The sequence below is a fragment of the Mustelus asterias genome, chromosome 17 (genome assembly GCF_964213995.1).
Source record: "Mustelus asterias chromosome 17, sMusAst1.hap1.1, whole genome shotgun sequence".
Lineage (NCBI taxonomy): Eukaryota > Metazoa > Chordata > Chondrichthyes > Carcharhiniformes > Triakidae > Mustelus > Mustelus asterias.
This window is the reverse complement of record NC_135817.1, coordinates 69,794,777-69,821,487: the sequence shown is the minus strand read 5'-3', so window position 1 is coordinate 69,821,487 and position 26,711 is coordinate 69,794,777. Positions and strand designations below refer to the sequence as shown.

Sequence of the window (26,711 nt, the reverse complement as noted above, 5' to 3'; positions counted from 1 at the left end):
AAGGTAGTCCATTCTTCAGCTACAGTTTTCCTGCCAACCTGTGGTTCCAGTCTATTCGGCCCAGCTCTGTTCTTGCCCCATTGAAGACAGCTCTCCTCCAGTTAATTACTCTTACTCTGGATTGTCCATTGTTCTTTTCTTCCATCATCCCAAACAATGACACAGTCGCTATGGTGTATTTAACTACGTGCTGTCATTGTGTTTTTAGCCATTGTAATTTAAAAGGGGATATATCCATAAATATTGCAATTTTCACAGGCACTATTTTTAACGCCATCCGACCAAAGTACACCAAAGATGTGCGGGTTAGGTTGACTGGCCATCATAAATTGACCCTAGTGTCAGGGGGATTAGCTGGGTAAATGTGTGGGGTTGCGGGACTGAGGCTTGGGTGGGATTGTGGTCGGTACAGACTCAATGGGCCGAATGGTCTCCTTCTGTACTGGAAGGATTCTAATTCTAAAAAGTGCAGTAAGGTAAACAATTCTAAATTACACAATGTTCATGTTCTGGGAAGTTCCTGAATGCCGTATAAAGTTTTTGCAACTTCTCTTACATTGCAATTTTGACGGCATCAACCTGATTGTTTTCTTTCAATTGTTTTAACTGAACTTTCTCACCCTTTCTCGTTTGTAGGCATGACTTGTTATTTTTCTTGTTCTTTCACTCTTCAACTAAGGAAGTGCACTTTGGTCTCCTGTTTAAAAAAATACCTTCTCAGTTGGTAAATGCACTTCTGAGAGTAATTGAGACAGACAGGTCCCACATTCAAATCTCCATACACGGAGGAAGGAAAAAACAAATCTGGTAAGAGTGCTGCCTCCTGAATGCTAACCTGTGATCCCTGCTGGAAGTGTCTGGATGCCAGAGGGGGAGAGTCTACATGACTAAGGCAATAGTGTAAAGGAGACTCATGTTTTGTAAAAAGAAAATAAAGTCCTACTTCATGTTTTTTTTATCTTCTACATTAAGTTTCACAAGGGACTAATGCAAATCAAACATGTTTATTTACACCCCTGATTCCAACACCGTAACATTAGGCATTAGAAACAGAATAAAATTATTTTTACAACAATTACATGAAAATATGTATGCACATGTCAAAACTTTGAAGTTTGAAATTATTACGGGTTAACTCAGTCAAAGAAAATACCGTGAACAGAGATTACCAAAACATTTCCAACCATCAGATTCTGTACAATCAGTATTTGAATATATTTATTTCAAATATAGGTTCATAATCCAATGTTTATATTCTTGCTTGAAAGCCCAATTTGTCCAATAGCACGAAAATAACCTTATTTTTTTGAAAGCTGTGGATAGTCCTCGGGCTTTAGTACAAGAATCCTGCAAATCGGACATGTGCTTTGTTCCTTCAGCCAGTGATCAATACACTGGAAAGAAAAATATAATAGTTCAGATATTAGACAGCAAGGCAGAAAATCATCCATATTGCCAGTGCATTGCTAGATGATAGAGAATAATGTACAATTTAAATCCAATGATAGGTTCATACACTTTGATGCGTGTCATTGCGTAAATTAGGTAGTGTTTGAGTTACAGAGGGATAATTTCATTAGCTGTTCTGCATGGTGGATGTATTATCTTTTCCCAGAAAACTGGGCTACCAGAACCACTGATTACATAACTAGTCCGGAAATAAACGTCTAAGACATAAACAGCAATCTTTAAAGTCCGAGGTTTTGGATGAAAATCAGACTTGGGCACTATTAAAATGGGACCATAAAACTTACATGTATAAAACTAATAATATATGTTGGACAGGATAAAGGGCAAAGTGTCAGGTTATGAGTGGAAACGGGTATGTTTCTCCCCAGAAACACAGCCAGGTTTTCATTCCAGATCTTCTGACACTTTGCCAAACAAAAGCAGGGTGGGGCATGTTTTGCTCCATCATTCTGGCGGGATGGGGTCTGATAAAGCCAGCAAGGCCAGCTCCAGAGACTGGGGTGCCGTTTTTAAAGGGCGCCCCAATCTCAAGGTCAGGTTATAGGCCCCCCCCCACATGGCCATCAGGGCCACTGGCAGACACGGGGAGAACCCCCAGCCCTTGATCAGAGGGCCAAATTCCCCCACCACACAATGGTTGAGTTAACCCCTCACACCACACAAGCATCAGAGTGACCACTCCCCATCTTCATCGGCATCGGGAGGCAACCCCCCCCATCTTCACTGGGCACCCCCCTCTTCAATGGCATTTGGGGGGGCATCCCCCTTCTCAGTGTCCACCCCCTCACCACCGTGTTGGCATAACCCCCATTCCCACACAATACCAACCTGGAAGTGCCAAGCTGGCAGAGGGCAGTTCCATAGCACAGGCCGGGGCACTGCCCAGCCTTGTCCTTCACCACCCAGGGGCTCTACTCACCAATGCGCCCCCAGCGTGGTCATCACAACTGGTGTTGTGGAGATCACGCCAGCAGGGGGAGGCATCTAACGTGGCCCGAAGCAATGGTGGAAAGCCATCTAATCACATTTAAATGCACTCTAATTTATGGAAATCAGGTTCACGACCTTTCTGGGCATGAATGCACTCGGTAATCCAATCTCACTGTCGCGCAGATCCTGTTGTGGCCGCTATATTTTGCAAGAGGGCCACAACGGGATTTGTGTGTGCGGTGAACAGGCTGGAGAATTACGCTCATTGTTTTCCACTTTTTTCCAAGATGTATGTTGGTGCAATTGCTGCTGCCTCCTCTCCAGCTTTAATTTTTGCACTGTTTATTCACAACATGATGCCAATATAACAATATTAATTTATTTAGATTTTGCCAGCTTTAACATCTCTTCTGTGCATACAAAAGGAACTAACTTTTTAATTCTGAATTTCTCGAGTTTGCTGTGCTGATTTTTGAAGAAAGGTTTCTTGGCCCAATTTTCATCGTATAAAACATGTCTTTGCATCATTAAAAGTATAATGTATTAAAAATAATTTCTAATTTAAAAACACATAGAAATGCTGTGAGCATGTAATTGTGTGTTTCAATGTTATTTTTTTTACTCCGTGCATTATTCATGGGAATAGTCCTCAACTGTAGCCTCACTGGGAAATAAAATGATAATTTTTAACATGAGCTGAAGTAACCAACTTGAATGGCAGTACTTTTCAGGGCACCAAGGTTGTGCATGTGTAGATGCCCGAAGTATTGTACATTTATCATGGAAGAAACTTCTGTTTCCCTTCTAAAGTAAAAGTAAAGTTTATCTATTAGTCACAGGTAGGCTTAAATTAACACTGCAATGAAGTTACTGTGAAATTCCCCTAGTCGCCACACTCCGACGCCAGTTCGGGCGCACTGAGGGAGAATATAGCATGGCCAATGCATTAACCAGCACGTCTTTCAGACTGTGGGAGGAAACCGGAGCAGTCGGAGGAAACCCACGCAGACATGGGGAGAATGCGTAAACTTCACACAGACAGTGACCCAAGCCGGGAATCGAACCTGGGTCCCTGGCGCTGTGAGGCAGCAGTGCTAACCACTGTGCCACCGTGCTGAAACCTTGAAAAAAATCAAAATATAATCAAGCAATAAATGTTAATTTATTGTTAAGTGCTCATGAAAAATAAATGTGTCTCATGTTGATTGGATGATTTACATTTAATAAGGATTATACCTGTGGTAACGGTGTGGTCAGAACCTTTTGGAGAATGTTGGCTAGCGCTAATTTTAACTGAATTAGCTTTTAAATGGCCATATTTATATTTATATAAAATAACTGAGTACAGTCCACATCTGAGCCACCTTTGCAAATCAGCTTTTCTGTTGCTATAATTAGTAGAGTTTCTCTTATAGAATCACAGAATTGTTACAGTGCAGAAAGAGGCCATTTGACTTGTCGTGTTTGCACTGGTTCTCTCTCTATAGGAACAAATTACCTAGAACATAGAACAGTACAGCACAGAACAGGCCCGTCGGCCCACGATGTTGTGCCGAGCTTTATCTGAAACCAAGATCAAGCTATCCCACTCCCTATATCATCTAGCCTCAGTCCCCTACCTTCTTCCTGTAGCACTGTGTAGTCATCCTTTTCAGGTAAGAATCCAACTCCCCCTTAAATGTCCTGATTGGATCTGCTTTCACTACACTCTGAGACAGTACATTCCAGATGCTAACCACTTGCTGCGTGAAAAAGTTTCTCATCGTCTTGCTTTCGCTTCTTTTGCTAATTATCTTAAATCTGTGCCCCTCGTTGTTGTTTAGAATTGTATCCTTTACATGATTTTATTTTAAGTTCTACACGATCCTCCACACAATTCACAATCATATCATCTGCAAATTTTGAAACTGTGCACTTTACACCAAGGTCAGGGTCATTAGTATATGTCAGGAAGAGCAAGAATCCCAACACCGGCCCCTGGGTAACTCGCGTCTGAAAAACAGTATTAACTCCGTTTGTTGTTACTCCATTTCATTTTTTAAATCACTAACCCCCGGCACCCGTCCTGCCCATGGCAGTGAGTCAAAAGACAATGGTGAGGGGATTATAGCTAACTCCAGTTGTACTTTCATCCAATATCTGCCCACTTACACTTTTCAACAGTGATCTGAGAACAGAGATCACTCAATAGTGATCTGAAGCAAACTTTTTTTCAAAATAAAGTTTATTTATTAGTCACAAGTAAGGCTTACATTAACACCGCAATGAAGTTACTGTGAAATTCCCCTAGTCGCCCAGTCCAGCGCCTGTTCGGGTCAATGCACTTAAGCGGCATGTCAAGTCTGCACCGGCCACAATCCCACCCAGGCCCAACTCCGTAACCCCACGTATTTACCCTTGCTAGTCCAACTGACACTAAGGGGCAATTGAGCATGGCCAATCCACCTAACCCGCATATCTTTGGAGTGTGGGAGGAAACCGGAGCACCCGGAGAAAACCCACGCAGGCATGGGGAGAACGTGCAAACTCCACACAGACAGTGACCCAAGCTGGGAATCAAGCCCGGGTCCCTGGCGCTGTGAAACAGCAGTGCTAACCACTGTGCCACCCTTTTAATTTTGTAACTTCACCTTGATTGTGCCTCCCATCATGCAAGTCTTACACTGTTCAAAATTCGGTAATAGAAACGTGTGTGATTTAATCCTGATGTGGAGATGCCGGCGTTGGACTGGGGTAAACACAGTAAGAAGTCTCACAACACCAGTTTAATGTCCAACAGGTTTATTTGGTAGCAAACGCCACAAGCTTTCGGAGCGCTGCTCCTTCATCAGATGAGTCACAACACCAGGTTAAAGTCCAAGGGGTTTATTTGGTAGCAAACGCCACGAGCTTTCGGAGCACTGCTCCTTCATCTGATGAAGAAGCAGCGCTCCGAAAGCTCGTGGCATTTGCTACCAAATAAACCTGTTGGGCTTTAACCTGGTGTTGTGAGACTTCTTACTGTGATTTAATCCTGGCCATAGATCAAGAATATCTCTTAATGGAAACTTAGTTTGATTGAAAGGCCCTCTGCTCCTAGTTTTTGGAACTAATGTCCAAGGAAAGCAAATACCTAGGCGGAAAAATAAAAATGGCATGGATTGTTCAGCTTTTTGGAGGATGTAATATGCCTTTGATATAAAGTTTCAAATATGCTTGAATGATGCATTGGATGGAGAAAGCAGATTTCAAGATACTAAACTTAGCTCAGAAAAAAGGTCACCATGGTGTTATGCACAACAGATTAGGATTTTGCACTTGTACTGGTGTACGTTTTGGTTTTAATAAAAGTTGAAATTTACCAACCGGATTCCAATTGGAAATTAATTACCTATCTCAATGGGGGAGACGGTGGTGCAGTGGTAATGTCACTGGGCTGGTAATTCAGAGGCCTGGCTAATTCTCTGGGGGGACATGGTTTCAAATCCCACCATGGCAACAAAGTGGCAAGTGGGATCCAATTCAGATGCAAGTGTGAGGTAATGCATTTGAAGGGGGGGCAAACAAAGTTAGGAAATACATAACAAACGGGAGGATTTTGGGTGGGGTAGAGCAGGTTAGAGACCTTGGAGTGCCTGTCGACAGATCCCCGAAGGTGGCAGGACAAGTGGATAAGCTGGTAAAGAAAACATGGAATATGTGAGGTATAGAATACAATAAGAGTTTTAACAACACCAGGTTAAAGTCCAACAGGTTTATTTGGTAGCAAATACCATTAGCTTTCGGAGCGCTGCTCCTTCGTCGGATGGAGTGGAAATAACCTGGTGTTGTTAAAACTCTTACTGTGTTTACCCCAGTCCAATGCCGGCATCTCCACATCATAGAATACAAACACAGGGATGTAATGCTGGAACTGTATAAAACTCTGGTTCGGCCAGAGCTAGAATTTTGTGGTTCTGATTGCCACATTACAGGGAGCTTTGGAGAGGGTACATGAAGAGGTTTACAACAATGCTACTAGGACTTGAAAATTGCAGCTATGACGAAAAACTGGACCAACAGGCGTTGTTTTCCTTAGAATAGAGGAGGCTGATGGGTGACTGAATTGAGGTGTACAAGATTATGAGAGACCTAGCTAGAGTAGACAGGATTGCCCTGTTTCCCCTAGTGGAGAAGTCAATTACCAGGGGGGCAGATTTAAAGTGATTGTGAGGATTAGAGGGGACATGAGGAACAACTTCTTCACTCAGACGGTGGTGGGTGAGGCAGAAACCCTCAACTCATTTAATAGGTCCCTGGATTAGTATGTGAAATGCTGTAACCTATAAGCCTACAGACCGGGTACCAAAAGGTGAGATGAGAATGGGAGGCTAGTTTTTTGTATTTTGTGGCTGCCACACATGATGCGCTGAATAGTCTCTTTCTGTGCCATAATGTTTCTGTGGTTGTCTTTTAATTGTCCTCTGAAATGGCCTAGCAAGCCGCTCAGTTGAAAGGCAACATGGGATGCTGGCCTTGCCGGCAACTCCGCAACACCGAAATCCCATAAAAGAATTTACAAAAAAAACCATGTTTCTAATTTTAAGATCTATTTTTAAACCACAGATATTTACCCAGCAACATTACTTCTAAATTAGCTGAGGCGTGCACAAGCCAATAGTTTGGTGAAGATAAAAATGAACAGAGACCTGATATTGGCTAAAACACTCAGCTGGACACTGTTCACTTTGTGCTACTTAAGCAATGTAGCTCGGCTGAAAAGCAAATGTTTCATAAAGATTGGAGATCGATTTCAAAGTTTTTCTCTTCTGCAGTTGCTTAGTTATAGAGTAAACAGTACAAAGAACAAAGAAAATTACAGCACAGGAACAGGCCCTTCGACCCTCCAAGCCTGCACCGACCATGCTGCCCGACTTAACTAAAACCCCCTACCCTTCCGTGGATCATATCCCTCTATTCCCATCCTATTCATGTACTTGTCAAGATGCCCCTTAAAAGTCACTACTGTATCCGCTTCCAATACCTCCCCTGGCAACAATTTCCAGGCACCCACTACTCTCTGTGTAAAATATCTGCCTCTTACATCTCCTTTAAACCTTGCCCCTCCCACCTTAAACCTATGCCCCCAGTAATTGACTTTTCCACCCTGGGAAAAAGCTTCTGACTATCCACTCTGTCCATGCCTCTCATAATCTTGTAGACTTCTATCAGGTCTCCCCTCAACCTCCGTCGCTCCAGTGAGAACAAACCAAGTTTCTCCAACCTCTCCTCATAGCTAATGCCCTCCATACCAGGCAACATCCTGGTAAATCTTTTCTGTACCCTCTCCAAAGCCTCCACATCCTTCTGGCAGTGTGGCGACCAGAATTGAACACTATATTCAAAGTGCGGCCTAACTAAGGTTCTATAAAGCTGCAACATGACTTGCCAATTTTTAAACTCAATACCCTGGCCGATGAAGGCAAGCATGCTGTATGCCTTCTTGACTACCTTCTGCACCTGCATTGCCACTTTCAGAGATCTGTGTACCTGTACAGCTAGATCCCTTTGCCTATCAATACTCTTAAGGATTCTGCCATTTACTGTATATTTCCTATCTGTATTAGACCTTCCAAAATGCATTACCTCACATTTGTCCGTATTAAACTCCATCTGCCATCTCTCCGCCCAAATCTCCAACTGATCTATATCCTGCTGTATCCTCTGATGGTCCTCATCGCTATGCGCAAATCCACCAACCTTTGTGACGTCCGCAAACTTACCAATCAATCCAGTTACATTTTCCTCCAAATCATTTATATATATTACAAACAGCAAAGGTCCCAGCACTGATCCCCGAGGAACACCACTTGTCACAGTCCTCCATTCAGAAACACACCCTTCCACTGCTACTTCTTTGACCGAGCCAGTTTTGTATCCACCTTGCCAGCTCACCTCTGATCCTATGCGACTTCACCTTCTGCACCAGTCTGCCATGAGGGACATTGTCAAAGGCCTTGCTGAAGTCCATGTAGACAACATCCACTGCCCTACCCTCATCAATCATCTTTGTCACTTCCTCGAAAAACTCGATCAAGTTCGTAAGTTTTACACTTTTACATTTTACACTTTTAGCACAACCAAAATTGCTGAAAATTTGACTGGGTTTATGAAATTTTTAGCTTCAACAAATTCCTATTAACAAGTCTATGCATGTAATGTTTTCAATTGGACAGACAGTGGGAGAGAAACAATGAATACCTGCCTACAAACAGACGCTGTAAAACCTTTCTAGATTCTCGGCTGAACTGTGACCTATTGGGGGTGGCTCGGTGGCACAGTGGTTAGCATTGAGCACTGCTGCCTCACAGCACCAGGGACCCGAGTTCGATTCCTGTGTGGAGTTTGCACGTTCTCCCGGTGTTTGCGTGGGTTTCCTCCGGGTGTTCCAGTTTCCTCCCACAATGACACGCTGGTTAAGTACATTGACCCGAACAGACGCACCGGAGTGTAGTGACTAGGGGAATTTCACAGTAACTTTATTGCAGTGTTAATGTAAGCCTTACTTGTGACTAATAAATAAGCTTTTTACTTTACTGGAGTAGCCACACTCATAACTTCCCCTTGTTTGTGGTGTGATCTGTGGCGGAAAAATGGGAAATTCATGTACTTATCCCAATGATAAACAACATTTATACTTGCTCCAAAATGTATATCTTAGAGGAGGTGGTTACTTCAGTCTTTGAATTTTTGAGGTAAGAATAAATTAAATAAGCATGCTCTTTTACTTAAAATGTAGTCTAGATCATAATCAGTGCTCGGGAAGATCAAACAGCTGTATATTAAAAAGGCTACAGCACACACCCACCTTTTTGTGGAAAATATGTTTACATTCCAGCTTATAACAATCCTTTGGGGGAACTAATTCCTCATGGCAAATGACGCAAGGGTCTTCCTCAATACTCTTAAACACAAAAGGATAAAATTACAATGGATTAAAATGTTATGAATTTTAGGCTTCAACATACTTTGAAATTCAGACTGCATGGACTTCAAGTTTTAATTCTAGATCTGGATCAGAATTGCTTTGTAACAAACTTAAGATTTTGCCCTTGAAGTAAGGAGGTAATTATCAGGGATGGAATGTGTTTAACTGTTAGGGATGTTATTCAGACATATTGACTGAGATTTTCCACTCCCATTTGCATTTAGCAGAGAGAGTGGAAAAACATCATGAGCTGGTCTCAGCTACATTCCACGCCAATGTAAATGCAGGACACGATCCCCCCCACACCGCGCCCCCCCCGCCGCCTCGCAGGGGTGGACAGCGTTTCCTGCCGTTCAATGTCGGGAACCTCATTGTAATATATTAACATATCATTATCAGGCCCATATTACATAATGCGTTCACGGCGGTGGGATGTCAGAATGGTCTGATGTACGGCCACAGGGCGGCACGGTGGCACAGTGGTTAGCTCTGCTGCCTCACAGCTCCAGCGACCCGGGTTCGATTCCCGGCTTGGTTCACTGTCTGTGTGGAGTTTACATGTTCTCCCCGTGTCTGCGTGGGTTTCCTCCGGGTGCTCCGGTTTCCTCCCACAGTCCGAAAGACATGCTGGTTTGGTGGATTGGCCATGGTAAATTGCCCCTTAGTGTCAGGGGGGACTAGCAAGGGTAAATACATGGGGTTACGGGGGTAGGACCTGGGTGGGATTGTGGCCAGTGCAGACTCGATGGGCCGAATGGCCTTCTTCTGCACTGTGGGGATTGTATGGACTCGATAATAGCATGCACCCGATGAGGTAAATTCTGAGGGAGCCCAGAATGAGTGCACCCAAACTGGCGCGGCATTCCCAAAGTGGCACCATGGCCTCGGGGGGGGGGGGGGACAGACAGTGAGAGGGAGAGAGAGCACAGTTTGGGCAGTGGCGGTAGAAGGCAGGGGATGAACCTGGGTGTAGAATGTTTATGGGGTCTGGCAGTCATGTCTCCCCAGCAAACTCCAAAGTGTGCAGGGTGAGGTGATGGTGGGGTGGGCGAAGCAGAGGCTGCTCGCTAGTGATACGACGTGGAACGCATGCCTGTCAATTTCTTTCAAAGTGTCACACGATAGAGTCACAGAGGTTTACAGCAAGGAAACGGGCCCCTTGGCCCAACTTGTCCATGCCACCCTTATTTTTTTTAGCGACTAAGCTAGTCTCACTTGCCCGCATTTGGCTCATGTCAATAGCCATCTTACCCATATAACTGTCTAAACGGTTTTTAAAAGACAAAATTGTACCCGCCTCTACTACTGCCTCTGGCAGCTTGTTCCAAACATTCACCACCCTCTGTGTGAAAAAATTGCCCCTCTGGACACTTTTGTATCTCTCCCCTCTCACCTTAAACCTATGCCCTCTAGTTTTAGACTCCCCTACCTTTGGGAAAAGACATTGACCATCTAGGTGATCTATGCCCCTCATGGTGGAAAAAGCCACCATTGCTGTTGGCAGGCACAGCGCTACTTTCTCAACCCACCAACGGACTTTGCTGATTTTGGAGGCAATTCTGCTCATTGTGCGCAGAATTAAAAGCAATGATTTTACATGCTTCTTTCCTTCCCCAGTTTCCTCTTATCTTACTCCCCATCTTCTCTGAAGGCAGTGCTCAAACTGTAGGGACAACACAATAAGAACATATAGTTCTTCAGCAATCTGCCAAAGTTGTCATTATTCAGATATTGGATACAAATTAATCCTGGACGTTGGAGAAATCTGGATGGTATGGGCATTGTCTGCCCAATATGTGTCCCACCAGATGCCCAGTTCTATTAAAGTAGATGAAACTGAATATTGTGTGTTTCATATAACAGACAGACAATGCAATCCTCGCCCATCCAATATTACTGTTGCAATAAGCTTCTACCCTTAGAATCCAAAACGCGCTGTAAGACTTTTTTGTCATGAGGTGAACCCTAATTCCATCCTGACCTGACGGGAACATGTGCATTTTCGAGCTTGGGTCACCAGATGACAATCAGCAGCAGGGATTGTGGCTGATTTTCCTCTCCTCCGCCAAGGGCTCTGAGACCAAGTGCAGTCTATGCTGTGCTTCCCCCCCCCCCCGAGATCAGCTTAAATCAGCGAAGACTAACAGCCTTAGTGGCATGTTAAGAGGCAGTATCGCACTGAGATGCACTTACCCCTCAGTCTTCACCCTGAGGTCTCCTCTCATTTTTCAAACTATTTTAAAACACATTGATTGCCTGCTCCAAAGAAGTGCATTTAAAGTAGTAAATTGTCAGTTGGTCACCTTCAAGATCAGTTATTTCACTAACCATATTTTAGAAATACAATCAATATCTGATTTCATTTCATACCTCCTGTTTCACAAACTGCTTCGAGGCTTTTTGATTTTCAATTCCTACCCACAACTCCTGCTCAATTTCTCCTTGGTCAACAAAATCGCTTAATTCCGACCTGCAAGAAAAATGACATACAATTACACAATGCTACACAACAATGGTCTAGAAATTCACATGTGCCTGTTTTATGCAGGTACTCATCTCAAGGTGTACCGGGTTTTGGCCCGGGATCTTTATCAACGTTTAGCTGGCTAGCTGGGGACAGCAACGTGCAGTTTGCAGACAAAGTGAGACTAAAGGTTGGGCAGACAATATGGCAATCTGTAGATCAGAGATGAAGGGAGGATAATCAAGGTGGTGATCAATAAGAGAGGGTGGGCAGTGGTGTTCAATAGTTTGGAGGGAGGGAGGGAGGCAGGACAGGACACAGTGGCCAGTAACAATCTGCTACCTTTGAGTTTGGTGTCAGAAAGGGTATTCTTGCTCAGGTAAGTATATTATAATACCATGCCTTGTTGGTTGTTGCCTCATGGATGGTCTCTTTGAGGACCATTTGCTGTCTGCAGGGAGATCGTGTTTTTTTGAGTACAGCACCAATTGCCTCAGGGCAAACCAATCTTGTAATGCTGGCCTCAAAGCTGGTAGTAAAGTGGTGGCCGGATCTTTGCAAATGAAAAGGCCCTAACGTATATTTGGAGCACAGGCACTGCATGCTGATTGTTTGGCCTTTAATAAGATGGCAGGCATGCGCCTCCAATTTGCAATGAGCTTCTCCTTTCTGATCTCCATGGTAGAGTCTTAGCTGTTTAGCTAACCTCTCCACCCACTCTCCACCCCCCCACCAATAAAACTGCACAGCCACATTTAGAGACCATAGTATCTAATTTAAATATCAAAGCTCCTACTAGGTTAAAGTGGCAATTTTCCTTTTCCAATACCATGCATTATTACAGTCTTTGCTGAGTAGCACTGTTAATTTACTAGCAATTTATATTGTGAAGTTAAATAAGCTAAGAAAGACTCTAAATTCATTCCACTTTGGAATTTTACAGCTGACAGAAAAATATGACTCATATCAATTGTTGGACTCGAATTAAGACCCCAGGGTGGAAAAAAATACTGCTGAGCCATAGAAACATTGGACTTAGGAGCAGGAAGAAGCCAAATGGCCATTCAAGCTTACTCCATCATTTAATATAATCATGAATGAGCTGACCATGATTTCAAGTCCACTTTGCTGCCTGCCCCTCATAACCTTTTGACTATCAAAAAACAAACTCTGCCTATAATATTCAATGACCCAGTCGCCACTGTTTTCTGAGGAAGAGAATTCCACTGACTACCAACCCTTTGAGAAAATAATTCTCCTCATCCCCATCTTAAAATGGGAGACCACTTATTTTTAAACTGTGTCCTCTAGTTCTAGTCTCCAACCTTTCAAGTCCTCTCAGGTTCTTATCCGTTTCAATTTTCTAAACTCCAGTGGATAAAGGCTGAATCTGTTCAACCTTTCTTTGTAAGATAAGTCCTTCACCCAGGAATAAGTCGATTGGTCCATCTCTGAACTTTTCCTGACGCATTTATATTCTTTTTCAAATAAGAGTAAAATAGTACACAGTGCACCTTGGACTCTCCATGGCCCTATATGGGTTCCACTTTTATATCCCATTCTCATTGCATAATCATTTCCTGCACCTGCATACTAACCTATTGTGATCCATGTACCAGGACACCCAGATCCCTCTGTATGGCCAAGTTTTAGAATCTTTCTCTATTTAAATAGAACATTGCTTTTCTATTATTCCTGACAAAGTGGACAAATTCGTTATTTCCCATTTTATACTGCACTTGCCCAAGTTTTGGCTGCTCACTTAACCTACCTAGATCCCTTTGTGAACTCTTTACCTATTCTTGACAACTTACTTTTCTACCTATCTTGATGTCATCAGCAAACCTGTCTTTGGTATATTAGGTCTCTTCATCCTAGTCGTTGATATAGATTGCAAATAGTTGAGGCCCCAATTCTGATCACTATGGCACTCCACTAGTTAAACAGCTCACTATAAAACGTAGGAGCAGAAGTGGGCCATTCGGCCCATTGAGTTTGCTCTGCCATTCAATTAGGTCATGACTGATCTGATGTGATAATCCTCAACTCCACTTTCCTGCCTTATCCCCATAACCCTTGATTTCCTGATTAAAATCTATTTCAGCCATATACATACTTAACAACTGAGCCTCTGCAGCATTCTGCAATAAAGGATTGCACAGATACACTACTCTCTCAGAGAAGAACTTCCTCCTGATCTTTTTCCGAAATGAGCAACCCCTTACTCTGAGATTATGCTCTTTGGTCCTGGATGTTTTTCACAAGGGGAAACAAGCTCTCAGTATCTACCCTGTCAAGTCACCTGAGAATCTTAAAGGGTCTTTCATTCTTCTAAACTCCAGCGAGTACAGGCCCAACCTACACAATCTCTTCTCATAACAAAATCCCTCCATACCCAAGATCAATCTAGTGAACCTTCTCTAGACTGCTCCAATGCCAGTATACCTTTCCTTAGATGAGGGGATCAAAACTGTTCACAGTATTCCAGACATGATCTAACTACTGCCTTGTACAGTTTTAGCAAGACATTCCTATTTTTATATTCTATTCCCTTTGAAATAAAGACTAACATTCCATTTGCCTTCCCTATTAGAGCTAGCTTTTTGAGAGCTAGCTTTTTGTGATTTATGTACGAGGACCCCCAAATCCTTCTGTGCTGCAGCTTTCTGCAGTCTTTCTCCATTTAAATAATATTCAACTCCTTTATTATTGCTACCAAAGTGCGTAACTTCACATTTCCTACATTATATTCCAACTGCCAAGTTCTTGCCCACTCAATTGACCTGTCTCTATCCTTCTGTAGGTTCTATGTCATCCTTCCCACCTATTTTTGTGTCATCCACAAACTTGGCAATAGTACATTCACTTCCCTCGCCCAAGTCATTAATATATACTACAAATAATTGTGGCCCGAGTACTGATCCCTGTGGCACTGCACTAGTTACAGGTTGCTGTCCTGAAAATACCCCTCTCATCTCAATTTTCCGTCTTCTATTAGTTGATCATTCCTCCATCCATGTTAATACACTATCCCAACATCAACGGGTTCTTATTACAAGGAACAAAGAAAATTACAGCACAGGAACAGGCCCTTCAGTCCGCCAAGCCTGCACTGACCATGCTGCCCAACTTAGAAAGTGGCCTTTTGTGCAGTATCTTATCAAACTCTTTTTAGAAATCCAAGTATATTACACCTACTGGTTCCCCTTTATCTATCCTGCTTGCTATCATCTCAAAGAATTCCAATAAATTTGTCAAGCATGATTTCTCCTTCATGAAGCTATGCTGACTCTGTTTGATTACATTATGTATTTCTAAATGATCTGCTATTACATCCTTTACTAGGGACTTCTCTATGATTTTCCTAATGATATATGTTAAGCTAAATGCCCCATAGTTACCTGTTTTTTGTCTCCCTTCCTTTTGGAATAACAGTGTTATATTGGCAGTTTTCCAATCCTCTGGGACATTTCCAGGGTTTAAGGGTTCTTGGAAGATTATTATCAGTGCATTCACGACCTCTGTAATTACTTCCTTTAATATCCTAGGATGCAACTCATCAGGTCCAGGGGGCTTATTGGCCTTTAGCCCCATTAGTTTTCCGAGTATTTCTTCTCTAGTGAAAGCTATTGTATTTATTTCCTTCCCTGCTTTTGCCCCTTGATTATTTACTATTTTTGGAATTAATGTCTTCTTCTATTATGAAGACTGACGAAAATTATTTATTTAATTCCTCTGCTATTTCCTGGTTCCCCATTATTATTTCCTCAGTCTCATTTGCTAAAGGGCCTAGGTTCACTTTGGCCCCTCTCTCCCTTTTTATATATTTAAAGAAGATCTTGCTGTCTGTTTTTACATGACTTGCTAGTTTACCCTCATAGTTTATCTCCTCCCTCTTTATGATTTTTGGTCATCTTTTGTTGGTTTTTAAACTTTCCTAATCCTCAGTCTTACCACAAATCTATGCCACATTGTCGCTGGAATTCTACTGCTCCACCTGCCACGGAATCGGAGTGGGCAAGGGGCAGACAATGAGAAGGTTCGTTGACTTTGGGCGGGTGTGACTGGAAGCCAGTATCCAGCGGCGTATCACAGGGATCTGTGTTGGGACCTCGATTATTCGTCATTTATATAAATGACATTTGATGACTATGTGGGGGGTAGGGTTAGTACGTTTGCGGATGACACAAATACTGGATGGGTGGCTAACAATGAGGCAGAGTGTCTTGGGCTACAAGAATATATAGATGGAATGGTCAAATGGGCAGATAAGTGGCAGATGGAACTTAACCCTGAAAAGTGTGAAGTGATACACTTTGGAAGGAGTAATTTGACAAGAAAGTATTCAATGAACGGTATGACACTAGTAAGTTCTGTGGAACAAAGGGACCTTGGTGCGTTTGTCCACAGATCTCTGAAAGCGGAAGGGCATGTTAGTAAGGGTGGTGAAAAAGGCATATGGGACACTTGCTTTTATCAATCGAGGCATAGATTACAAAAGCAGGGAAGTCATGTTAGAGTTGTATAGAACTTTGGTGAGGTCACAGCTAGAGTACTGTGTGCAGTTCTGGTCGCCACATTATAGGAAGGATGTGATTGCACTGGAGGGAGTGCAGAGGAAATTCAACAGGATGCTGCCTGGGATGGAACATTTAAGTTATGAAGAAAGGTTGGATAGGCTTAGGTTGTTTTCGTTGGAGCAGAGAAGGCTGAGAAGTGACCTGATCGAGGTGTACAAGATTATGACAGACATGGACAGAATGGATAAGGAAAGTTATTCCCCTTAGTTGAAGGGTCTGTCACGAGGGGACATAGGTTCAAGGTAAGGGGCAGGAGGTTTAGGGGGATGTGAGGAAAAACTTTTTTATCCAGAGGGTGGTGACGGTCTGGAATGCGCTGCCTGGGAGGGAGGTAGAGGCGCGTTGCCTCACATCCTTTAAAAAGTATCTGGATGAGCACTTGGCACATCATAACATTCAGGGCTTTGGACCAAGTGCTGGCAGATGGGATTGGGTGGGAGTTCAGGTATTTCTAATGTGTCGGTGCGGACTCGATGGACCAAAAGGCCTCTAATTGTATGATTCTATTCTATGATGATGATTTTCTGGTCTTGGGTCGAGTGAGACTGTAAAATTCCGCTGTGTATGTTTTTTCTTTCTGTTTAACACTATCCTTAACTTCCTTGGTTAACCATGGTTGATTTAACCCCTTTCTAGAATCCATCTTCCTCATTGAGATATAGCTTTGTTGTGAGTAACAAACTATTTTCACAAACATCCGCCATTGCTGATGAACAGTCTTTTCCACTAAACTCCTTTCCCAGTGCACTCCAGCCAATTCTGCCCTCATTCATTTGTAATTACACTTATTTAAGTTTAACATTGTTGTTTCTGACCCAAGATTCTCAATGTCAAATTGTATGCTAAATTCTACCATGTTATGGTCACTGTTTCCCAGGTCATCTTTTACTCTGAGATTGTTATTTAAACCTGCCTCATTACACATTATCAGATGCAAAATAGTCTGATCTCTTGTTGGATCCACAATATATTCTGAGCAACTGTCCTGAATACACTCTATGAATTCTTCCTCATGGCTATCTCTGCTAATTTGATTTTCCCAATCCACAAGAAGTGGAGAACATGCCCCTGTCTATATCAACGGGGGTGAAGTAGAAAGGGTCGAGAGCTTCAAGTTTTTAGGTGTTCAGATCTCCAACAACCTGTCCTGGCTCCTCCCATGCAGACACTATAGTTAAGAAAGCCTACCAACGCCTCTACTTTCCCAGAAGACTAAGGAAACTTTGCACGTCAGCTACGACTCTCACCAACTTTTACAGGTGCACCATAGAAAGCATTCTTTCTGGTTCACAGCTTGGTATGGCTCCTGCTCTGCCCAAGACCACAAGAAACTACAAAAGGTCGTGAATGTAGCCCAATCCATCACGCAAACCAGCCTCTCATCCATTGACTCTGTCTACACTTCCTGCTGCCTCGACAAAGCAGCCAGCGTAATTAAGGACCCCATGCACTCTGGACACTCTCTCTTCCACCTTCTTCCATCAGGAAAGATACAAACGTCTGAGGTCACGTACCAACCGACTCAAGAACAGCTTCTTCCCTGCTGCCATCAGACTTTTGAATGAACCTACCTTGCATTAAGTTTATCTTTCTCTATACCCTAGCTATGACTGTAACACTACATTCTGCACTCTCTCGTTTCCTTCTCTATGAACGGTATGTTCTGTCTGTATAGCGTGCAAGAAACAATGCTTTTCACTGTATGCTAAATCAAATCAAAGATTGAAGTCACCCATTTACTGACTTTTTACAAACCCTCATTATCTCCTGATTTATTCTCTGTCCGACAGTAAAGCTACTGTTCGGAGGCTTATAGACTACTCTCACCAGCGTCTTCTTCCCCTTGTTATTCCTTACTTCCACCCTTATGAATTCTACATCTTCCGATCCAAGATCATTTCTTGCAATCGTACTTATTCCATATCTCATGAACAAAGCTACCCCACCACATTTTCCTTCCTGCTTGTCCTTATGAAAAGTCACAAATTCCTGAATATTTAGTTCCCAGATTTGATTTCCTTGTAACCACGAATCTGTAATGGCTATAAAATCATACCTCATGTTATTTTATGCCAAATACTACTTGTATTTAAGGGCTTTCAATGTTGTCTTTTACCATTATTCCCCCTTTGACCCTAATTGCTGCTCTGGGTACCATTTCCTAAATAGGTGTTTTGCAATGTCACCAGTTCTTTTTACATTGTTAGCCTACTAATCCCCTCTCTAGAAGCCCCCCAACCTTCTATTTAGTTTAAATTCTTACCCAGTTATGCGGTTTGCGTAAACCTGGAATAATTAAAATGTAAGCCATCCCAACAGTACAGCTGCCAATTTCCCCAGTACTGATACCAGTGTGCCATGACTCAAAACCCACTTCTCCCACACCAATCTTTGAGCCATGTATTCATCGCTCTAATTTTATATACCCTATGCCAATTTGCGCTTAGTTCAGGTAATAATCCAGAGATTATAACCGTGGAGGTCCTGTTGTTACAGCTCCTCAAACTCTATGCAGAACCTCTCCTCGTTCTGCCTATGTTGTTAGTACCTACTTGGACCGTGACAACAGAATCCCCCTCCCATTGCAGGTTCCTCTCCAGCCCGGGGCAGATGTCCTGAACCCTGGCACCCAGGAAGGCAACACAGCCGCCTAGAATTCGGGGGCTCCTTGCTGCAGGGAAGAGTGTCAATCCCCTTCACTATACTGACCTTTTCTACCACTACATTCTTATGTGCTTCCCCTCAGTTGAGTGGCTTCTTGTATCATGGTCAGTCAGCTGATAAGACCATAAGAACATAAGAAATAGGAGCAGGAGTAGGCCATCTAGCCCCTCGAGCCTGCCCCGCCATTCAATAAGATCATGGCTGATCTGACGTGGATCAGTACCACTTACCCGCCTGATCCCCATAACCCTTAATTCCCTTACCGATCAGGAATCCATCCATCCGCGCTTTAAACATATTCAGCGAGGTAGCCTCCACCACCTCAGTGGGCAGAGAATTCCAGAGATTCACCACCCTCTGGGAGAAGAAGTTCCTCCTCAACTCTGTCTTAAACCGACCCCCCTTTATTTTGAGGCTGTGTCCTCTAGTTTTAACTTCCTTACTAAGTGGAAAGAATCTCTCCGCCTCCACCCTATCCAGCCCCCGCATTATCTTATAAGTCTCCATAAGATCCCCCCTCATCCTTCTAAACTCCAACGAGTACAAACCCAATCTCCTCAGCCTCTCCTCATAATCCAAACCCCTCATCTCCGGTATCAACCTGGTGAACCTTCTCTGCACTCCCTCCAATGCCAATATATCCTTCCTCATATAAGGGGACCAATACTGCACACAGTATTCCAGCCGCGGCCTCACCAATGCCCTGTACAGGTGCATCAAGACATCCCTGCTTTTATATTCTATCCCCCTCGCAATATACGACTGATACACCCTGCAGGCCACACAATCATCCAAAAGCAGCTCAGAGAACCTCAAATTTGTTGGACAATTCCAGAGGATGACACTCCTGCCCTCTGGGTTCCCTTACCTGCCTCAGTTCCAGTCACGCCCTCCTGTCCCTGATGATGTTCCAAACCAAAAGACCCCATCCTGAGGCTTTTGGCTGCCTCCTGAAACAAAGGATTCAGCTAATTCTCTTCCTCGCTGATGTGTTGCATTGTCTGCAGCTCAGCCTCCAGCTCAATGACTCTGGGCCAAAGTTCATCCAGCGGCCCAGAGTCATTGAGCTGGAGGCTGAGCTGCAGACAATGCAACATATCATCCAGCGGCACACACTTATTACAGATGGGTTTAGCTTGGATCACACTGTTATTCAGAAATTCCCACATGCTGTAACCTTGACAGATCACCTGGCCTGCCATCCTTAATGTGTTATAAATAATTACTGAATTAAATTAATTATTTATGGTGCTTTTTATATGTTTTATTAAATATGATTTTAAACTTTAGGAATGGAATAAATCTTAAACACTGACTAGATACTCATCACATCCTCACCAAGCAGCTAGCTCATTCTCCACTCAATTAAACTGCATCTTTGCTGTGATGCTACAATTTGATTTTGCATGCTCTTTTCATTCTCCCGACTGTCTCTCTACTCGCCCTGTATTCAATCTCCTGTCTCTCCACTCGCCCTGTATTCAATCTCCTGATTGCCTCTTTTCTTGTGCAGTTTTCATTCTCAGTGATCCGTATTCTGCTTTCTGTTAGCTAAACCGTCCTTAATCCTTATTATATCCCCTCCGCCATGAGCTCTCGTTTTGTGTAATAAAAATTAGGGCGGCACGGTAGCACAGTGGTTAGCACTGCTGCTTCACAGCTCCAGGGTCCCGGGTTCGATTCCCGGCTCGGGTCACTGTCTGTGTGGAGTTTGCACATTCTCCTCCTGTCTGCGTGGGTTTCCTCCGGGTGCTCCGGTTTCCTCCCACAGTCCAAAGATGTGTGAGTTAGGTTGATTGGCCAGGTTAAAAATTGCCCCTTAGAGTCCTGAGATGCGTAGGTTAGAGGGATTAGCAGGTAAATATGTGGGGGTAGGGCCTGGGTGGGATTGTGGTCGGTGCAGACTCGATGGGCCGAATGGCCTCCTTCTGCACTGTAGGGTTTCTATGATTCTATGATTTCTATAAACTTTGATGTAGCATCTTGTCAGAAGTCTTTTGGAAATTCTATTATGTTAGATCTACAGGTTCCCCTATATTCACGTTGCTTGTTACCTCCTCAAAGAACTGTAATAAATTAGTTCAACATGTTTTCCCTATCACAAAATCATGTTGACTCTGTCTGATCCCATTATGAGTCTCTAAATATCCTGCCATTACCTCCTCAATAATGGCTTCCAGCAACTTCTCTATGACAGATGTTAGGCTAACTGACCTGCTTTCTGTATTCCTTCTTTCTTGAATAATTGCTGGGATCCTTCCAGAATCAAATGAACTTTGGAAGGTCATAACCAATCTACTACCACCATTTCTGCTGCCACTTCTTTTCAGACCTTGGGATGCAGGCCCTCAGGTCCTGGGGAATTATCAGTCTTTAGGTCCAGTAGTTTTCCCAACATCAATTCCCTGGAGAAGGTGACTGTTTTAAGTTTGTCTCTCCCTTTCTTCACTTGATTTTCAAGTATCTTTGAGAAGGCTTTCTAAATCTTCTACACTGAAGACAGATACAAAATACTTGTTCACCACTTCCACCATTTCCTTGTTTCCCTTTATTAATTCTCCAGACTCACTCATTAGAGGATCAGCACTCACTTTAATTACTCTTATCCTATTTAAATACTTATAACAATGTTTCTCTGCTTTTATATTTCTAGCTAGCTTTCATTCATACTCTACTTTCTCCCATCATTCTTCATTGGATCTGTCCAATCTGCCAATCTACCACAAACCATCATAGAATTGCACAGTGCTACCTTCAATTTGATGCTATCTTTAACTTCCTTTATTTAGTCATGGTGATGCAGTCTTCTCAAGTATGCTTTCTTACTGGGGATAAATCTTTGCTGAGAATTATTAAATATCTCATTAAAAGTCTGCCATTGTATGTTAACTGCTTTACCTTTTAACCTAGTTTTACAGTTTGCTTTAGCCACCTCTGCCTTCATGCCCTTAGAATTACCTTCACTAAGGTTAAAAACTTTAGTCATAGGCCCACACTTCTCACCTTCAGACTGAATGTAACATTCTATCTTGTCCTGATTACCATCACCAAGGAGCTCCTTTACTAGGAGATTATTGACTAATTGTGTCTCATTGCACATTATCAGCTCTAAAACAACTTGCTCTCTGGTTGGCATTGGAACATACTGATCTAAGAAACTGTCCTGAAATACACTGCATGAATTCATTTTTCAGGCTATCTTTGCCAACCTGATTCGTCCAAATCTACATGTAGATTGAAGTCACCCATAATTATTGCAATGCTTTTCTTGTGCACTCCATTTATTTCTTCCTGTAAACTATGTCCTATCATGCCACCTGTGCCCAGGATCTTTTTTGATTCTTCCAGGGAAGTACTGACTGCCTCCAAGAGCAATATTACCTAAGTTTTATTCACTGGTGTCTTGTAGACATATTTAGAAACAAAGAGTAGATTTATCCTGTTTAGTGTCTCTTATGTGAAAGATAGTGAAAGCTAAAGAAAATAGAAGCCACTACTAATAGCCATTTAAATACTGAAATGTCTGTAGAATGTCGGAGATTTTAATTTCCCTAGAGATTATTTCATCCATAGATAAGCATTCTAACACTGAGGAAAGGGCAGCAAGCAGATTTAAAGATAGTAAATGTTCCTAACATGTGTTGGTAAGGGAATCAGGTATAACCAGGTACTGAATTTAGTTACTAGTGGCAACCGTGATATGGTATTAAATACCTAAGCAACAGTGACTACAATATTATTAGATTCAATGGAAGTTGACAAAAACATAATAGTAGTTCCAGGTCTGGACTAGATTTGCAAAGCGATGGTCTGGGCAATTTTACTGGATGGGGAAAACTGTCAACACAGAAGAGAAATGGAATACCTTTAAAACCATTCAAATGCAAAAGAAATCTATGTCCTTGGTGAAACAAAGACAAAGTGTTTAACTGATCAAGGACAAGTAGAGACTTGCTCTTTACAGACTAAGAGATAATATATTTCAGAACAACAGTAAAGGCAACAAAAGCTGCTATCAGAGCAGCTAAAAGTTAGCTGATGAAGATGAAGTTCTGGGTTCAAGTCCAACTCCAAGAATTGAGCACAAAATCAAAGTTAACATTTCAGTGCAGGACTGAGGGAGTGGTGCAGTGGTGGAGTTTCTGTCATTCAGATGAGATGTTAAACCAAGGACCATCTGTCCACTCAGGTGGAAGTAAAAGAGCCCAGGGCACGATTTCAAAGAAAAGCAAGGGAGTTATTGCTGGAGTTCTGACCAATATCTATTCCTCAATCGGCCTCACAAAAATAGATTTGTCACACTGCTGTTTGTAGGAGTTTAGGATTCCTGCACTACGATTACACTTCAGGAGTACTTTATTGGCTGTGAAAACTGAGGGGCCGATTTTACCAAATCGGCTCTAAGTGCCGGGTGCGGTCGTAAATCAGACCCGCGCCCGGCAGCCGTGCTCCAGCGCCCCCATATGCCTTTTTTCAGCGCCGGTCCAGTGGGCAGGGCCGAGTGCATTTGCATCTGTCGGAGCACCGAACTGCACATGCGCAGCCCGGAGCCGACAGCACTCAGCGCGCCCGAGCGCGAAAGTCAAAGGCAGCGCTGACAGCACTACTGTCTGCGCTGCCTTTGACTTTCCCTGGTGGGGGGGGGGGTGAATCTGACGTCTCTTCCCTGAGGGGGGGGGGGGGGATGTGACATCTCCGCCCCCCCCAGGGGCAGTTCGGGGTGGCACTTACCTGACGAAGGAGCAGCGCTCCGAAAGCTAGTGGATTTTGCTACCAAATAAACCTGTTGGACTTTAACCTGGTGTTGTGAGACTTCTTATTGTGTTTACCCCAGTCCAACGCCGGCATCTCCACATCAAAACTGAGACATCCAGCGATTTTGAAAAATGCTATATAAATGCTTGTCTTTCTTTCTTTTAACTGTGGTCGAAACAGTAAAATCCTTTTCAGCTCAATTAGTATCCCTGTACCTCCTAAACCATGTGTGCAGGGCTAAACAGCAGCCTGGAAAGGTACCACACAGGCCCTGTTCATTTTTAAATACCATGCCTGTGTAAAACAAATTAAGGCTGCCATACACTGAAAAAGTGCCTGTGAACAAAGTAATCGGGAATATTCATCAGAAATCAAATGGCTGCATGAGTCCTCAGGACAGGTGAAGGTGAATATCCAGAATAACACAGATTTTAAATGGCTACGTCGCATCAATCTTCACTCTAGTGGGTGATATTCACTTCCCAATAATGCAGTGCACCGATGATTCCAATTCTGAAGTGTCAAACTAGATGTAGTCTTGGATAAAATAAAATGTCTCAAAACATTTGGACTGCTGGTCCTGATCACATTCATACAAAGGTGCTCAAAGAAAGGGGAGCTGTGTTCAGCTTGTTCATATATTTAACAGCTAACAATAGTCTGGGACTGTTCCCATGGTCTTCAGTAAGGCCAATATCCATGAATAACAACAAGGCAGAACCAGGAAATTACAGACCTGTTAGCTTAACTACGGTTGTAGGAAAGTTGCTCGAAAGGATAAAAGATATTCCGGGTGGGATTCTCCGGCTGAATTCACCCTAAAAGCGGAGAGTCCCGTTCGAGGCCAATGGACCTTTGCGTGGTTAAGTTTGCATCCTTAAGTTGGATACAGGGCCTGATTTTACCAAAACTTTGCGCCCGTTTTCGGGAACGAAATCGCGGTAAAGTTGGGCGTCGGGCCTATACTGCGATCTGCACCTGATTCCGAGCAGATCGCGGCTTTACCAACACCCGATTCGGGCACGGGTCCGGCACGCGCCCGAATCGGGTGGCCTGATGATTTAAATGCATTTGCATCCTCTGGTTGGGGGCGGGGGGGGGGGGGGGCCCACTGCCAGTCTGTGGCCGATCTGTCCTGCCGCAGTGGACGTGCGGCCATGCCATCCCACAAAACCTTCAGGATGAAGCGATTCCTCGCTAAGAAGATGAAGCAGAACCGGCCGATTCCACAGTGGATCCACATGAAAACCGGCAACAAGATCAGTGCAAGTCCAAGAGGAGACACTGGAGAAGGACCAAGCTGGGCCTGTAAAGGGATACACCATCACTGGTACACTACCAGCCACAGCCATCTCTCCCGCTCTCTCGCACCTGCAGGGAAGAGTAATCTGTGGCTGGTAGTGTACCAGTCCACTCCGGGAGGAGGGATCGGCCGCAGACTGGCAGCGGACCACCACCTCCCCCCCTCCCCCCGACCAGAGGATGATCTGGGTCCCACCCCCCTCCTCTTCCCACCGCACCCCCTCCTCTTCCCACCGCCCCCCCCCCCCCTCCGACCAGAGGATTGGTGCTGTAAGGCCGTAGTTAGATCAAATAAAGTATTATGCATTTTGGGATAATACAATATGAAATAAAAATCACTGCACTATTGTTGTACAAGACCATGATTAAGTGCCATCTAAAATATTGTGTTGAGCCTTGTTTCCCACACATGATAAGTCACAGAAAGACCAGATGAAAGGTCGGGTGAGAAGTCACTAGATAGATATCAAGCTTAAAGATCCTTAGTTACGAAACTGGCTTAGGGAGCTAGATCTTATTTTAAGTGTAGGCTGTATGGAGATTTGATTGAGGTTCAAAGTAATGAAGGGATTAGACTGTCATGTTTATAGGCTATTTGAATTAGGTGGATTATAGAGGATCTGGGACATGCATAATATTGGGAAGTATAAAATCCATCACTGAAGCAGGATATTTGGCCAATTAAGTCTGTGCCAGCTCCCTGCAACAGCAATTTAGCTAGTCCTACTCTCCTGCCCTTACTTCTTAGCCTTGCAAATGTTCCCAACTTTAGGTGCTAATTCAATTCCCCTATGAAAGCTACTATTGAATCTACCTCCACCACACTCTCAGGTGTGCTTTCCAGATCCCAGCTACTAGCTGTGTAAAGTGTTTCCTCGTGTCACCTTTAGTCTTTTTGCCAATATCTGAAATTCATGTCCTCTGGTTCTCAACCTTTCTGATGTGGAGATGCCGGCGTTGGACTGGGGTAAACACAGTAACTTGATCTTGTGTCTCTGTGCCTTGTTTGTGAGCAGATTTCCACTCCATCTGACGAAGGAGCAGCGCTCCGAAAGCTAATGGCATTTGCTACCAAATAAACCTGTTGGACTTTAACCCGGTGTTGTTAAAACTCTTACTGTCGCAACCTTTCTGCTAATGGGAACAATTTCTCTCTGTCTAAACCCCTCAAGATATTGAACACCTCTATCAAATCTCCTCCCAGCCTTCTCTGCTCTGAGGAGAACAATCCCAGTCTCTCCAACTTATCCAAGTAACTGAAGTCTCTCATCCCTGGAATCATTTCCATAAATCTTTTCTGAGCCTTCCCAAAAGGGCTCTAAAGTGCGGTCCTCAGAATTGGACCCAATCCTCCTGCTGTAGCTGAATTTATAAAAGTTCACCACAACTTCCTTGCATTTGTATTCTATGCCTCTGCTTATAAATGCAGAATCCCATAAACATTTTTAACCATGTTCTCCATCTCCCTCCACCATTCAATGGTTTGTGCAACACGGTGGCACAGTGGTTAACGCTGCTGCCTCACAGTGCCAGGGACCTGGGTTTGATTCCCAGCTTGGGTCACTGCCTGTGCGGAGTCTGCACGTTCTCCCCGTGTCTG

At 43.5% G+C, this 26,711-nt stretch overlaps 1 protein-coding gene across 3 annotated transcripts in view; it reads right to left on the bottom strand.

The window, feature by feature from the left end:
- Positions 1-985: 985 nt before the first annotated feature.
- The window catches only part of LOC144506594 (E3 ubiquitin-protein ligase DZIP3-like), a 144,215-nt gene continuing 118,489 nt past the window's right edge, over positions 986-26,711 (bottom strand). For all 3 annotated transcript variants that reach the window (XM_078232930.1, XM_078232933.1, XM_078232931.1), the window contains 3 exons: positions 11,717-11,816; positions 9,227-9,322; positions 986-1,394 (listed from right to left, as the gene is read on the bottom strand). In XM_078232930.1, coding sequence (XP_078089056.1) covers positions 1,299-1,394; positions 9,227-9,322; positions 11,717-11,816 — 292 coding nt within the window. In that variant the 3' untranslated portion in view covers positions 986-1,298. The remainder of the gene's footprint in view (positions 1,395-9,226; positions 9,323-11,716; positions 11,817-26,711) is intronic.